This window comes from Callithrix jacchus, chromosome 4 (genome assembly GCF_049354715.1).
Source record: "Callithrix jacchus isolate 240 chromosome 4, calJac240_pri, whole genome shotgun sequence".
Taxonomy (NCBI): domain Eukaryota; kingdom Metazoa; phylum Chordata; class Mammalia; order Primates; family Cebidae; genus Callithrix; species Callithrix jacchus.
The window spans coordinates 157652412-157668897 of record NC_133505.1 but is presented as its reverse complement, the minus strand read 5'-3'; the positions used below and the strand labels follow the sequence as shown (position 1 = coordinate 157668897).

At 45.3% G+C, this 16486-nt stretch overlaps 1 protein-coding gene across 9 annotated transcripts in view; it reads right to left on the bottom strand.

Annotated features, from left to right (window-relative positions):
* The window catches only part of PLEKHG1 (pleckstrin homology and RhoGEF domain containing G1), a 249418-nt gene that overhangs the window by 20072 nt on the left and 212860 nt on the right, over positions 1-16486 (bottom strand). For all 9 annotated transcript variants that reach the window (XR_013534630.1, XR_013534632.1, XR_013534629.1 and 6 more), the window contains 4 exons: positions 8800-8833; positions 6074-6169; positions 4596-4634; positions 2262-2284 (listed from right to left, as the gene is read on the bottom strand). Coding sequence is in view for 5 of the 9 variants with exons in the window: in XM_035296959.3 (XP_035152850.3) it covers positions 2262-2284; positions 4596-4634; positions 6074-6169; positions 8800-8833 (192 nt within the window). In the remaining 4 variants the exon portion in view is untranslated. The remainder of the gene's footprint in view (positions 1-2261; positions 2285-4595; positions 4635-6073; positions 6170-8799; positions 8834-16486) is intronic.

The following is a 16486-nucleotide window of genomic DNA, read 5'->3' as shown; positions in this document are numbered from 1 at the left end:
TAAAGGCTGGGAAGGCCAACATGTCGGGGCTGGCAGCCGTTAACTCCTTTGGGTGAGTAGCCACAGTACCCCTAGCCTGCTCTTCCACCATACTCTGCGTCTGAGTGAATTTGTTCATCCATCGTGGGGTTGGGGTCTGCCTCTTGGACCCCGACAGCTAGGACCACTGGCACAAGCCACCACGTCTGGCTCATTTTTGTATTTTTTGTGGAGGGGGGTTTCGCCATGTTGTCCAGGCTGATCTTGAACTCCTGAGCTCAAAGTGATCTGCCCACCTCAGCCTCCCAAAGTGCTAGGATTACAGGCATGAGCCACCACGCCTGGCTGTTATAAACACTTTAACCATCAGTAAATCTGCTCTCCTTAAATTTAATATACCTTCAGCACATTACTATTAGGAGACGGAATTTTACCACGAAAAGAGCATGGTGCTTTTTTTCTTGTCTTCTGATTTTATAAGGTTTGGTTATACCCATATGGACCTGGCTTGAGCACTGCTGTAGAAAGTTTCCAAGCAGCTCCTGATTCAATCTCTAGAACTCTTTCATGGAGAGATTCCTTCTTTTAGCACTGAGAGGGGCTTGGCTTTACAATCCTACTATGGCTGCTTTTAAGAGCAGGGAGCCCTCTGCAGTGACCCCACTTATGAAATCAAAACCTTATGCTGTATTTCAGGACAATGACCCAATTAATATTAACAAATTTCAAATGTTTCCAAACAAAAATATGTGCTACCTGAAAAAAAAAAATACACACGCCTGAGCCATGACAATCAGTTAATGATAAGACTATGTTTGCCTGGGCATGGTGGCTCATGCCTGTAATCCTAGGACTTTGGGAGGCTGAGGTGGGTGGATCACCTGAGGGCAGGAGTTCGAGATTGGCCTGGCCAACTTGGTGAAACCCCCTCTCTATTAAAAATACAAAAATTAGCTGGGCATGGTGGTGACTGCCTGTAGTCCCAACTACTAGGGTCCTCAGGAGGCTGAGGCAGGAGAATTGCTTGAACCCATGAAGCAGAGGTTGCAATGAGCTGAGATTGCGCCACTGTACTCCATCCTGAGAGACAGAGCAAGACCAGTCTCAAAAGAAAAAAAAAAGATAAGACTATGTTGATTTTTATAGACATTTTCTTGGTTTTAATGGAGAGATACAGCATTTATCAACAGGGTCACTTTGGTTCTGTGCTATTCCATGGTGTAAATGGGATTGTAGGGAGAGATTTACTTTTCCTTTTTTTTCTTTGAGATGGAGTTTTGCTCTGTTGCCCAGGCTGGAGTACAGTGGTGCAATCTCAGCTCACTGCAACCTCCAACTCCCAGGTTCAAGTGATTCTCCTGCCTCAGCTTTCTGGATAGCCGATACAGATGTGCATCACCACACCCAGCTAAATTTTGTATTTTTAGTAGAGATGAGGTTTCACCATGTTGGCCAGGCTGGTCTCAAACTCCCAACCTTAGGTGATCCACCCACCTTGGACTCCCAAGGTTCTGGGATTACAGGCACGAGCCACTGTGCCTGGCCAGGAGAGATTTTCATAGCCATATTCTTCCAGATACACAACATTAAACAAGAAACCATGACCATTTCTCAAAGAATTGTTAATTAAGCCAACCGATCAGCAGCCACACTGGACAAACCACTCAGCTCAGGAGAAAATACCTGTTCTTCATAGGTAATACAGTTGGGTATAATATCTCCCGAGACAGTATACCGTTCTTATTCTCACTCGCCTAAGCTTTTGTCAGGGGAAGAACAATCACAACTTGATATGGCAAAGTCTCATTCAATCACATGTCATCACCTCTCATGTCAGCACAGAACCACATTCTTAGAAGGGGGTCTCTAGCCCTTGTGAATGAAGGCTTGTGCTTGGAGGAGGGAGTCATATCCAGGAGGCAGGGGCCTTGGTCTTACACCAGTGGAGGCAAAGGACAATGTGAGGAGGCTCATGTTAGCGCTAGGCAGATATTACACCTTCAGGTACGGTTACAGCCTCTGAGGTGGGATGTGGGGCAGAGGATGAATAAATAATCACCTTGCTTCTCAGATGTGGGTGGGGGAAGGGAAGACGTCACTAAGGATGAGTCTTCGCTTAAATCAAATGTAAATAATTCAAAATTTAAAATACCAAATTGCCAAAATGTAAAATGATTGTTGACACTTGGAATACGGGCTGGGGATCAGAGAGATGGGGAAGTGACACAGATGAAGGGTGTCTGAAATGAACATTTCCAAGTAAGAAATGTGACAGAGCTTACCTTTCGGATGTCTTGTGCTGTTTCTGAAAAACAAAAGGTTTTTTTTCAAGTTTGAGAATGAAAGTGTACTTCTTATATAAGTAAGCACTAGTATTTTATAGGACTTAGAAACTTATTACTAATAATTGAAGCCCATGTGACTTCGGGGCCCTATAGATCTAATGTTTGGAAAATAGCTGTCAGCTCTTCCAGCTGCATACCCGCTACACTATATGCATCTGAGCCTTAGGCATCTTCCTGGATCCCTGACAGCCATGAATTAACCATCTTCAAGATGCTCCAAAAGCTTCTGAACAAAAATATGTTGTTTCCTGAAGAAAAAATGCACACACTCTAGGCCATACAATCATGTCGAGATGATGCTGCTTCTGTTGATTTTTCCACATTTTATTGGTTTTAACTGAAAGATGCAGCCTTCCTGCAACTAAGGAGTGCTGCAAGTGGAATTGTGGGGAGAAACTGACATAGCCACATCCTCACAGAAGACACCCTTCTAGCTAGCCTGATTATGGGTGTCTCGTCTTTAAACACCATTACAGAAGCATATGAAGTCCTTCCCTCCCCACAGATCCCACCCCAAGGTAACAAGAGTTAACAGCTGAATGTTTATCTTTCCAGCTCCTGCACTGCCCCCTCCCACTACAATGACTGTTTTGCTTTTTTTTTTTCTTTGAGACAGAGTCTTGCTCTGTCATCCAGACTAGAGTGCAGTGGCACAATCTTGGCTTACTGCAGCCTCTGTCTCCCAGGTTCAAGCAATTCTTGTGTCTCAGCCTCCCCAGTAGCTGGGATTACAGGCATGATCAACCACGCCTGGCTAATTTTTGTACTTGTAGTCAAGATGGGGTCTTGCCATGTTGCCCAGGTTGGTCTCGAACTCCTGACCTCAAGTGATCCACCTCCCAAAGTGCTGGGATTGCAGGTGTGAGCCACCATGCCTGGCCTGTTTCACTTTTGAAATAAGAATGCAATATGTAACTATGTATATTCTGCTAAATATTTGAAGACACTTTTATGAACAGGTAGGGATCTGCTTTATTTTTGACAGCTGTAGAATATTCCATTGTGTGTAAGGATGTACTACAATTTCTTTAAATATATTTCTTACTGCATGGACATTTTTATAGAGTGTCCTATTACAAATAATGCACAGAACAAACTTGTACATAAATCTGTCCACATGTGAGTAAGTACATCTGTGCAGGTGAAACTGTTGGGTTAAGGGCAAATGTACATTTTAAATGACCATTACCAAATTTTGCCCCTGAAATGCTGCAAAAATTTACACTCCCACCAATAATTTTGGAGCGATTTTTTTTTTTTTGAGATGGAGTTTCGCTCTTGTCACCCAGGTTGGAGTGCAAGAGTGCAATCTTGGCTCACTGCAACCTCTGCCTACCAGGTTCAAATGATTCTCCTGCTTCGGCCTCCCAAGTAGCTGGGATCACAGGTGCCTGCCACCACCCCCGGCTAATTTTTGTAGTTTTAGTAGAGGTGGGGTTTCACAATGTTGGCCAGGCTGGTCTTGAACTCCTGACCTCATGTGATCTGCCCACCTCAGCCTCTCAAAGTGCTGGGATTACAGGTGTGAGTTACTGCACTCAGTGGGAGTGATGATTTTTCTGTTTTGGCTAACCTCATAGTTTTTTCCCTTATATTTATTTCATTTAAATGTATGGGTGTTCAGATTATGAATATGGATGACCATTTAAAAATTTTATTGGCGGTTTGTGTGTTTTATGAAACTGCCCAAATATATTCTCTGTACTTTTTTCTTAAAGAGTCCTTTGTCTTTTCTTTTTGATGTATGGGGTTTATACAATAGAAATATTAATGTTTTTATGCCTGTCAAATATATTACAACTATTTTATGTCATCTGACTGTACATTTTAAATTTTATTGTTGTTTTTATTATTTGAGACAGAGTCTCACTCTGTTGCCCAGGCTGGAGTGCAATAGCGCAATCTCAGTTTACCGTAACTTCTGCTTCCCAGGTTCAAGTGATTCTCCTGCCTCAGCCTCTCAAGTAGCTGGGACTATAGGCATGAGCCACCAGGCCTGGCTAATTTTTGTATGTTTAGTAGAGATGGGGTTTCACCATGTTGGCCCGGCTAGTCTCAAAGTCCTGGCCTCAAGACAGTCACCTGCCTTGGCTTCCCAAAGGGCTGGGATTACAGGTGTGAGCCACTGTGCCTGGCCTTTTTTGTTTTATAGACGTTAATCTTTTTGTAATCAAATCAAATCTGTCAATCTGTAATTAATCTATTTATTTTTGTGTGGTTTGATTTAGTGACTATCAAGAATGAAACAGGAAAATATATTTTACGACTTACCACTGGTCTTCAAAACTTTATGTGATCGTGAGGAAGGTTCTGGGAGACAAAACAAAGCCAGCATCATTCGCAAAACCACATCAAACCTTTTTCTTCATGAAAGGATTACAAATCTATTGACAGATTCACAGAGCTCTAGAACTTTTGTTTCAAATTTAACAAAATCCCCATGGCTCAGAGATACATAGGAACAAGATGCTCACTCTGCTAAAATATTCTAATAAATGTTACACTGTGTTATCAGAAGTCGCATGATAGAAAAGCAAAATCTGACTTTATCAATCCTGTCACTAGCAGAGTGGCTTCCTCAGCATTCACTAACACCTACAAGTTGATGATGTTCAATTGTATATTCTTTTTTTTTTTTTAGACGGAGTTTCGCTCTTGTTCCTCAAGGCTGGAGTGCAATGGTGCCATCTCAGCTCACTGCAACCTCTGCCTCCCGGGTTCAAGTGATTCTCCTATCTCAGCCTTCTGAGTAGCAGGGATTACAGGCACCCACTACCACACCCAGCTAATGTTTGTATTTTTAGTAGAGACAGGGCTTCACCATTTTGGCCAGGCTGGTCTCGATCTCTTGACCTCGTGATCTGCCCGCCTCAGCCTCCCAACGTGCTGGGATTACAGGTGTGAGCCACCCTCCCCGCCGCCTTATTTGCATTTTTTGTCTCTCTCACCATTAGCTCCTTGCAAGCAGGAGTCACGTGGATTATTTATCCTTGCATTCCTAGACCTTAAAGTAGGTTATAAGCATACTATTAAAGCATAAAGTAGGTTATAAAAAAAGACTGCTTCAAATAAAACCCAAAACCTGTCAACACTTCATGGAGTCTGGTGCAGCAAACACGAATTAAACCTTGAGCTTGGGGTATCTTTTGTGTGTGTCACTCATAGGGTGTGATTTTTCGTTAGCAACAGCAAACACGGTTTAAGTATCTGCAGGCCAATGGTAAGACGTTGTACAAAGCAAAATTAGTTGACTGGCATGCTTGATATTCACTGGGAAATATTAAGTAGAAATAGGTTTTTGTTTGTTTGTTTGTTCTGAGACAGAGTCTCACTCTGCCGCCCAGGCTGGAGTGCAGTGGCACGATCTTGGTCACTGAAACCTCCACCTCTCTGGTTCAAGGAATTCTCCTGCCTCAGCCTCCCAAATAGCTGGGATTATAGGCACCTGCCACCACACCTGGCTAATTTTTATATATTTACTAGAGAGGGGGTTCACCATGTTGGCCAAGCTGGTTTTGAACTCCTGACCTCAGGTGATCCACCTGCCTCAACCTCCCAAAGTGCTGGGATTACAAAGAAAAGAGTTTTAGAACAAATGCTTGAGAGTCCCATCTTAAGGCAGCCTCAAATGTATTCAGACCATCAGTGAGCTCAGAAGGCAGACAGAACGTGCCCTCTTGTCAGACCCAAAGAGACTTTCCTTGCCAGTGCCCCCTAGTATTAAAGTTGTATGACAATATCCTACTTACCCGATTTTCTTCTCAGCCGATGCGGAGCAGAACCTTCTTTAGAGCCACAGAACGCTTTCGTGTCTCCCTCGGGACTGTAACAGAAGCCTGGGTAGTCTGTGAAGATGACCATGAGCATCAGCAGGACTGCGGTGTCTGGGGTGTCTCAGAAAACGGTTATGACTAATGTAGATTTCTATGGATTTTAGTTTTTTTTGTTTGTTTTTGAGACAGAATCTCACTCTGTTGCCCATTGTGGAGTGCAGTGGCATGATCTTGGCTCACTGAGGAACTCCACCTCCCAGGTTCAAGTGATTCTCCTGCCTCAGCCTCCCGAGTGGCTGGGACTACAGGCATGTGCCACCATACCTGACTAATATTTGTATTTTTAGTACAGACGGGGTTTCACCACGTTGGTCAGCTGGTCTTAAACTCCTGACCTCAGGTGATCCACCAGCCTCGGCCTCCCAAAGTGCTGGGATTACAGGTGTGAGCCACTGTGCCCGGCGTATATGGATTTATTCTTTTTCATCCGACATGGATATGATCCTCCTTCCATAAGTGGTGCTGTATATGTATCTGAGGGTTTTTTGTTTCACTGAGACTTGTAGGAGTCTATGAGCTCACTGCCCTCTCTCCCTCTCTTCCCTCACATCCCCACCACCTCAGGCCCTCCTTTTTCACTCCTATAAATGGATCCCAAAGTGCTGGGTGAGGTGGCTCACACCTGTAATCCCAGCAAGACACCAAGGCCAGCAGATCACTTGAGGTTAGGAGTTTGAGACCAGCCTGGCCAACATGGTGAAACCTTGTCTGTACAAAAAACATAAAAATTAGCTGGGAATGGTGGCATGTCCCTGTAGTCCCAGCTACTCAGGAGGCTGAGGCAGGAGAATCGCTTGAACCTGGGAGGCAGAGGTTGCAGTGAGCTGAGATCATGCCACTGTACTCCAGCCTGACCAACAGAGTAAGATTCTATCTCAAGAAAAAAAAAAGGCTATCAATCAGCTTTATCCTTCCTAGAAAGTGAGTTCCTTCATGCCCCTGCAGAAATTGTTGTCTTCCAGAGCAGTGACTCTTAATCTTTTTCTAGACATCATTCCTCCGAGCATCTGACAAATGCTTTAGATTCTCTTACCAGAAAAGAAATTTTCATTTAATTTCATCAAGTTTGTGTCTTTGTACCATTTAAGGGATACAGACTTTGGGTTAAGGAACCCTGGTTTAATGGTAAGGTACTGATGCATATTCAATGATCACCTGCACCCTAGCCTAGGGGCAAACAATTTACAACAAGCCATGAACGGGTACTCCTCAAATTAGGGGGAAGGGGCCGGGTGTGGTGGCTCATGCCTGTAATCTCAGCCCTTTGGGAGGCCGAGGCAGGCGGATCACTTAAGGTCAGGAGTTTGAGACCATTCTGGCCAACATAATGAAACCCCATCTCTACTAAAAATTCAAAATATTAGCCAGGCATGGTGGCACACGCCTGTAATCTCAGCTACCGGGGAGGATAAGGCAGGAGAACCGCTCCAGTCCAGGAGGCGGAGGTTATAGTGAGCTGAGATCACGCCACTGCACTCCAGCCTCGGTGAGACTCTGTCTCAGAGAAAAACAAAATCAGGGGGAAGGCTCTTCAAAGGTATCTCAAGTTCAGAGAGATATTCTGAGGATCAAAAAGACCAAATGGGCTTTTCCAAAGTCAATGGAAAGTTTCATAATGTGGTCATCTGACCCAATGGGCTGGCCTACTCTGCTCACATTCAACCAAGTTCAAACTCAGGGCTGGGCAAATAATGTCACTGCCTCAGGCTGGGCTGCTCTGGCCCAGGCCTAGGCCTGGAAGAGATCCGTGTGGCACCAGTTAGTGGCTTGACATAATTCTGAACACTCATAGAATCGAACTGGCTTCCGAGTGCTTGCCCAGAGTGTGGGATTCAGCAAATTGTTTTGCTGAATGGAGTTAGTCACAGTAATAGTTAACTTCTCCAGTTCCCAGCCTCCTTCATTTTTCCTCCTGATCTACACATGCCCATCCAAGACCTCGCCTTCTCTTCACAGTGTTCTTTCACCTCTTTTCAGAGTGTTCTCTGACTCTGGGAGATGGAGTCTTGCAGTGGTGTGATCTTGGCTCATTGAAACCTCCACTTCCCGGGTTCAAGCAATTCTCCTGCCTCAGCCTCCTGAGTAGCTGGGATTACAGGTGGCCACTACCATGCCCAGCTAATTTTTGTATTTTTAGTAGAGACAGGGTTTTGCAATGTTGGCCAGGCTGGTCTTGAATTCCTGACCTCAAGTGATCTGCCTGTCTTGGCCTCCCAAAGTGCTGGGATTACAGGTGTGAGCCACTACGCCTGGCCAAAGTGAGAAATGCATTGTGAAGCCCTGTTTTTTGGTGGTGCTAGAGGTGGGGGAAAAGAGCTGACCATGGAGACATAACTGACATTACTGGTTAATGCAGAAACCCAGTGGCGAGCCATCAAGTGACTCAGAGAGATCCGGGAGAACCGATGTAGAAACAAGCCACTGTGCTAAGAAGGGACGATACTGTCTACCCAATTGTTCAAACAGTGAACAGAGAGATACTACTTCCTCACTTCATCTACTTGATTGTAAAAAGAAAAGAAAAAAAAAAGGAGAGATGCTATCTTTTCACAATTGACATTTTCATGAACTTTAAGATAGAAAATATGATAGATACAAATAGACAATGAAGTTTCAAATTGTGTTAAGGAAATAAAACTTACGAACAGCATCCATTTCAAGGATTGCTTGCTTGGCCTGAAAGAGAGAAAGTGGAGCTGTAATTCCAATTGCTTTTTTTTTTCATTCTTAAACTCCAAATCTCAACACAGATCTTATCCCATCTGAATAAACAGATTTTAAAATACGTTTAAAAACTTGTTATTTCTTTTAAGCATTAACACATAGTTCAGGGAATTCAGACAGATGAGCGCCCTCATGTGGCTAATAGCTGCTATACTATCGCGGCACCAGAGCTAAGACTGCACCCCTAACCCTGTGAAAGAGAAGGGAGGGAGACTGGTTCCTAAGCCTGGCTGATCATTAGCATCCACCGGCCAGCTTATTAAAAATGCAGATTCTCGCCACCCAACCCTGATCTACTGACCCAAAAGCTCAATACATGGAGGAGCGTGGTATCTTTATCACCAGCCCTCACCACGCCACTGGGGGCCTAGTATGGAGCCTGGTCTCCTTTTTTCTTTTGAGACGGAGTCTCGCTCTGTCACCCAGGCTGGAGTACAGTGGACTATCTCGGCTCACTGCAACCTCTGCCTTCCAGGTTCAAGCAATTCTCCTACCTCAGACTCCCGAGTAGCTGGGACTACAGGTGCCTGCCACCATGCCCAGCTAATTTTTCGTATTTTCAGTAGAGACGGGGTTTCACTGTGTTAGCCAGGATGGTCTTGATCTGACCTCGTGATCCGTTCGCCTTGGCCTCCCAAAGTGCTGGGATTACAGTTGAGAGGAGCCTGGTGTCTTTATCACCAGCCCTCATCACGACACTGGGGGCCTTGTAACTACCTTGAGTTAATTGCAAAATGGCTGCTGGCAGTTTCCTGTCACTGCTGTCTTTCCCCTGCAGAATGCGTGATTATCATGAGCGAAGTCTCTCTGTTTCCCCCAACTCCCTGCACCTCCCATCTCTTCTGTGTGCCCCAGATTCTCCCAGAGTGGGACAGCCCTGAAGGACAATGTGATCTGTGATCCCAGCTCAGGCACTTCACTAGGTAGGTGCTCTCCCATCCTGGAATGTGCTTCCTCAACTGGACAGTGGGATCATGAAACCTCTCTTTCAGAATGGTCAGTAGGACTCAATGATCAGCTCAAGTAGTGAGTTCTGCACACCCTCCTAGGGCAGGGGTCCCCAGCCCCCGAGCCACAGACTGGTACCAGTTCATGGCCTGTTAGGAACCGGGCTGCACAGTGGGAGGTGAGTGGTGGGCAAGCAAGGGAAGCTTCAACTGAATTTACAGCCGCTCCTCACGACTCGCATTACAGCCTGAGCTCCGCCTCCTGGCAGATTGGTGGCAGCATTAGATTCTCATAGGAGCATGAACCCTACTGTGAATTATGCATGTGAGGGATCTAGGTTGCAGCACTCCTTATGAGAATCTAATGCCTGATGAGCTGAGGTGGAGCTGAGGCAGTGAAGCCAGCACCGAGGAGCAGCTGCAAATACAGAATAGCATCAGCAGAGAGGTTTGACCGCAGAGACCATAAATCAGTTGTTTGCAGATTCATATCAAAACCGTCAGTGAGTGACAAGGGGCACTTAAGCTGCATCGTGGCAAGTGAGTTGATGTACTTCAATTGTACAGCTGCATCTGGTGCCCTTAAAAGTATGTTTGAGCTGGGTGCAGTGGCTCACACCTACAATCCCAGCACTTTGGGAGACCAAGGCAGGCGGATCACCTGAGGTCAGGAGTTTGAGACCAGCCTGACCAACATGTTGAAACCCTGTCTCTACTAAAAATAAAAAATTAGCCAGGTGTGGTGGTGTTTGCCTGTAGTCCCAGCTACTCAGGAGGCTGAGGCAGGAGAATCGCTTGAACCCAGGAGGCGGAGGTTGCAGTGAGCTGAGATCATGCCACTGTACTCCAGCCAGGGTGACAGAGTGAAACTGTCTCAAAAAAAAAAAAAAAAAAAAAAAAGTATGTTTGCAACAACTTCAAATCTCCATCTATTCCAGATTAAAGTGAAGGCAGACATTCTGAGGTTGCCACAAAAGCCTGAAAATCCTGCTTCCATTTCCAATATCCTATCTTTGTGAAGCAGGGTTTTCTGCAGTGACAGCAACCAAAGCGAGATTACAGAGCAGACTGGACATAAGCAACAACACCCTGGGGGCGTCACTGTCTCCCGTCACCCCCAGATGGGACCTCTAGTTGCAGAAAAACAAGCTCAGGGCTCCCTCTGATTCTACGTCATGGTGAGCTGTAGAACTATTTCATTCTATATTAGCATATACTAATAGAAATAAAGTGCACAATAAATATAATGTGCTTTCATCATCCCAAACCACGCCCCTGCCTTGGTCTGTGGAAAAACTGTCTTCCACCACACTAAGCCCTGGTGCCCAAAAGGCTGAAGATCGCTGTTCTAGGGGACTGTAGCCTTTCTTGCCTCGTTAATGTCATTTTCATTTTTTAAAGGCTAGTATAATTTTCCTACAAAACACTATGCTAAACACAACTTCTAAAGAATTTTAGGCCGGGCGTGGTGGCTCAAGCCTGTAATCCTAGCACTTTGGGAGGTCACCTGAGGTCAGGAGTTTGAGACCAGCCTGACCAACATGGAAAAACCCTGTCTCTACTAAAAATACAAAAAATTAGCCAGGTGTGGTGGTGCATGCCTGCAATCCCAGCTACTTGGGAAGCTGAGGCAGGAGAATAGCTTGAACCTGGGAGGCAGAGGTTGCAGCAAACTGAGATCACACCATTGCATTCCAGCCTGGGAGACAAGAATGAAACTCCATCTCAAGAAAAAAAAAAAAAAAAGAAATTTACTCTATTTTGCTAAAATCTGTGATGTCGGCTAAGCGGCAATCACATTTAGATAAAAAGTGTGGGACGGCGGTGCGGGGGGAGCCTCAACACAGTCCCTTAATTTAGAGAAAACAAATGCTTCAATTTTTGTAACACTAATAACTATCTCTCTTGTACATTCAGAGTTTAATTTCAAACACAAATGTTTGAAATTAAACATGTGTGAAATTAAAATGTTTGAAATTAGCTTAGTCTCTGGGAAATGCAATTACAGAACCGTGCTAATATATAAAACGCAAAATACCTTCTTCTTTATTCTTAATTAATTTGGACAAGAGTTAAGTTTACTTATCACATATACTAATGGGCAATATAGCTATTTCCAAGAAGTTCCCTGGTATCTGGAAAGGTGATTTCAAGAATTTTTTTTTTTTTTCCAAGTCTTGACGATTTTTAAAAGTGCTGTTTCCAAGATTTCCACTAGGTGTCAGCCAAGGACCCTCATTGAGTTAAAAGAATGGAAGGGGTCGGGGCATATTGGCTCATCCTTTGATGTAATCCCAGCACTTTGGTAGGCTGAGGTGGGTGGATCACCTGAGGTCAGGAGTTCAAGAGCAGCCAGGCCAACATGGTGAAACCCTGTCTCTACCAAAAATAAATAAATAAATGAATAAATAAAAATAAAAAAATTAGCTAGGCGTGGTGGTGGGCACCTCTAAACTCAGCTACTCAGGAGGCTGAGGCAGGAGAACTGCTTGAACCGGCAGGTGGAGGTTGCAGTGGGCAGAGATCGTGACACTGCACTCCAGCCTGGCGACAAGAGCAAAACCCATAGAAAGAAAAGAAAAGAAAAGAAAGAAGGAAGGAAGGAAAGAGAAAGAAAGAAGGAAGGAAAAAGAAAGGAAGGAAGGGAGGGAGGGAGGGAGGAAGGGAGGAAGGGAGCAGGGAGGCTCTAACTAATGAGTTTCCCACAGCTGTGTTGACATTATTAGACTAGTGATACATTTGATGTTTACAAATTTCTCACTATGCATTTATTTCATAGAAATGATAGAAATACATTTTGAAAACTTTAGGAAAATAAACAATCTCGAGGAAAGATGTGGAAAGTTCACTTTAATAGCAATTCTGCTTAAACAGAAAATTATGATTACATTATAGTGAATAAAGTATATTAAACAAGTGTGTTTGAGGCTGGGTGTGTGGCTTGTGCCTGCAATCCCAGGACTTTGGGAGGCTGAGGCTAGTGGATCACTTGAGGCCAGGAGTTCAAGACCAGCCTGGTCAACATGGCAAAACCCCGTCTCCACTAAAAATACAAAAATTAGCCAGGTGGTGGTGTGCACTGGTAGTCCCAGCTACTCAGGTGGCTGAGGCAGGAGAATCACTTGAACCTGGGAGGCGGAGGCTGCAGTAAGCAGAAATTGTACCATTGCACTCCAGCCTGGGTGACAGAGTGAGACCCTGTCTCAAAAAAAAAAAAAAAAAAAGGTTATTTATTTATTTTATTTATTTTTGAGATGGAGTTTCCCTCTTGTTACCCAGGCTGGAGTGCAATGGCGCGATCTCGGCTCACCGCAACCTCCGCCTCCTGGGTTCAGGCAATTCTCCTGCCTCAGCCTCCCGAGTAGCTGGGATTACAGGCACGCGCCAGCATGCCCAGCTAATTTTCTGTATTTTTAGTAGAAATGGGGTTTCACCATGTTGACCAGGATGGTCTCGATCTCTTGACCTCGTGATCCACCCACCTCGGCCTCCCAAAGTGCTGGGATTACAGGCGTGAGCCACTGCGCCCGGCCTAAAAAGTGTTTTTTTATTGCCAGTGGGGACAATATGGTTAAGATGCTCTTTGAAGCCAGATAGACTTGGTCACGTGCTAGTTATATAAACTTGGGCAGTTTATTTAATGTCTCCGAGCCTATGTTTTTATTTCTCTAGAATGGGGAGAATAAGAACTACCTCATAACATATTTTGGTGAGGGTGTAGTAGGGATATAAAGAACTCAGCACAGTGTATATGCTCAGTAAGTGGTAGCTGAAAAGATGTTTTTAGATTGAAGGGACAGACAATTCGCTATATTCACCATCTGAATACCCGAAAGGAATTTCCTGGGACACACACACCAGCATGGTAGAAAGAGGACAGGTGTGTAAGGTGGCCTTGTTTTGTAATGGTCTGTAGCTGCCTTTCAGAATCTTGTTAGCGATTTTAGTTTTCCCAGTAGACAGGTAAACAATCGGTGAGCATATCAAAATGCTCTGCCATTGCTCAGAAGGACAGAGTGAGGCATCAGGCCAGCAGCCAAATGACTAACCATGAAGACAACGAAGTCCCCTCTCTGCATGAGCTCCCCCGCATCTCATAACACCCTGACGAAACAAAACTCACGCTCAAGTCCAAGTCCACACCTAGCACATTCATTTCCTGAGGACCGAATCATGGCTGGCAGCCCTGAGAACAAGCTTCAAATGCTTGTTAAAATATACAGACAGCAAAACAGACTCTCCTCTTTCTCAGAAATCTCAGCCCTTCTTATTTTCCACCCAGTTCAGTTTTCATGATCATCATCCCATAGTCTGCTCCACCTCACTCCTCCCAGCCCCAACCTGGACCAATTCACCATCCCTGTGAGGAACCCACCCACCGCCCTCACCCTACTCCCTTGAACACTTTATCTCTAGTGACCTTTTCCTCCACTCCAGAGCAGCAACACAGAATCAGAGTCACCTCCGGAACCTGATCACACGCAACACTGCCTCATCTCTAGGGCGGGACTCCAGAAGTCCCTTCTTCAACTGCAGATTTGTACATTTCCGTCTCTCCAACATTCACTTCTGCTGAGCCAGTCTTTATTTCAATACTGCAGTCCCTCAGCACACGCCTCTGTTTTCAGCTGGTTCTCCTCTCCACTCAGCCTGATATCATGCCCAGTCACTGCAGCTGCGTGCCCACTGGCACCCTCCCCACCCTGGCCCTGGGAACCTTCCCCTACCAGCTCTGCTGGTTCCCAACCTGGAGGAACCCACACACACCACGGTTTTCACTAGCAGTTTCCAAGTTGCTGAGCAGATTTTGAAATGACGTCATTGCACTGATTCATGGTGGCCAGCTTGAGCTGGGTCCTTTGCTGCCTTTCACAAATTATTCTAGTCATCTCTAGGGACTGGTCCATTTTCTTTCTTTCCTTTTTTTTTTTTAAGGCAAAGTTTCACTCTTATTGCCCTATCTGGAGTGCAATGGCGTGATCTCAGTTCACCGCAAGCTCTGCCTCCTGGGTTCAAGCGATTCTCCTTCCTCAAACTCTGAGTAGCTGGGATTTCAGGCATGCGCCACCACGCCTGGCTAATTTTGTATTTTCAGTAGAGACCGGGTTTCTCCATGTTGGCCAGGCTGGTCTCGAACTCCTGACCTTGTGATTCGCCTGCCTCTGCCTCCCAAAGTGCTGGGATTACAGGCATGAGCCACCATGCCCCACCCTACGTGTCCATTTTCTTTAGCAAGTATTCTTCTGATCCCTTCCGCTTTCCCTCAGATACCCCGATCTCTGCTTCACTCTCCCAGCAGATGAGTTTATCACCTGTGTTAGTGAAATCAAACTGTTTGTCTTCTTGCAAATCCACCTCAAAGTTACTCCATCTTTCATCTTTTTCTCCCTTGGCTCAGAGAGATGCTTCTAGCCCTTTCCAAGATGAGCCCCTCTTCCTGTGTGTCCCACCCTCTTCCTTCCCACCTCCCCAGGCCTCGTTCCAAGAGGAAGTGAGCCACCGTCTCCTCTTCCACCTCCCTTCTCCACCCTGCCATCCCATCAGAGGGACTTGGCATTTGACTCAGACAAGAAGTCTTGATTTGCTCTTGCCTCTCTCTCCAAACTAGCATTTTTTTTTCCTTTTGTGAACTTATATATTAAAAAGTCTATACCCATTCTGTTGCTTCTTAATTCCCCTTCTTCTTCAACCCACTTCAATCTCTCCATTCTCTCTTAAAGTGCCAAATCTAAAATCTTCTTTTCTGTTTAAATTTCCTGGACTGGCCTGGTGCGGTGGCTCACACCTGTAATCCCATCACTTTCAGAGGCCAAGGGGGGCAGATAACCTGAGGTTGGGAGTTCAAAACAGGCCTGATCAACACAGAGAAATCCTGTCTCTACTAAAAATACAAAAAATTAGACAGGCATGGTGGCGCATTCCTGTAATCCCAGCTACTTGGGAGACTGAGGCAGGAGAATCACTTCTTGAACCCAGGAGGCAGAGGTTGCAGTGAGACCAGATTGTGCCATTGCACTCCAGCCTGGGCAACAAGAATGAAACTCCATCTCAAAAAAAAAAAAGAAAAATCTCCTGGACCAGCAGCCTTTGAGACAGTTTCTCCTGTCTCTGAGATGTGCTTTCTCCTTTTCAGCACAGCACCTTCTTCCAGCACGTCCTCACGGCCTCTCCGCCACTCTTTCAGTGCTTTGTTTGGCTGTTCCCCAAATCCCCCACCCACCTGCAGATCTCTTAGATGTTGAGATTCCTAAGGGTTCATCTTTTTTTTTTTTTTTTTGAGACGGAGTTTCCCTGTTGTTACCCAGACTGGAGTGCAATGGCACAATCTCAGCTCACCACAACCTCCGCCTTCTGGGTTCAAGCAATTCTCCTGCCTCAGCCTCCCAAGTAGCTGGGACTACAGGTGCGCACCATCATGCCCAGCTAATTTTTGTATTTTTAGTAGAGACGGGGTTTCACCTTGTTGACCAGGATGGTCTCGATCTCTTGACCTTGTGATCCACCCGCCTCGGTCTCCCAAAGTGCTGGGATTATAGGCATGAGCCACCGTGCCCGGCCTGGGGTCGTCTTTCTTTTACACATTTTTGTGGACCATCCTGTTAAACCTTTGGGCTTCAATTACTGCAGCTAGCAAGAGCCTCCTGATCTTTAACTTCCA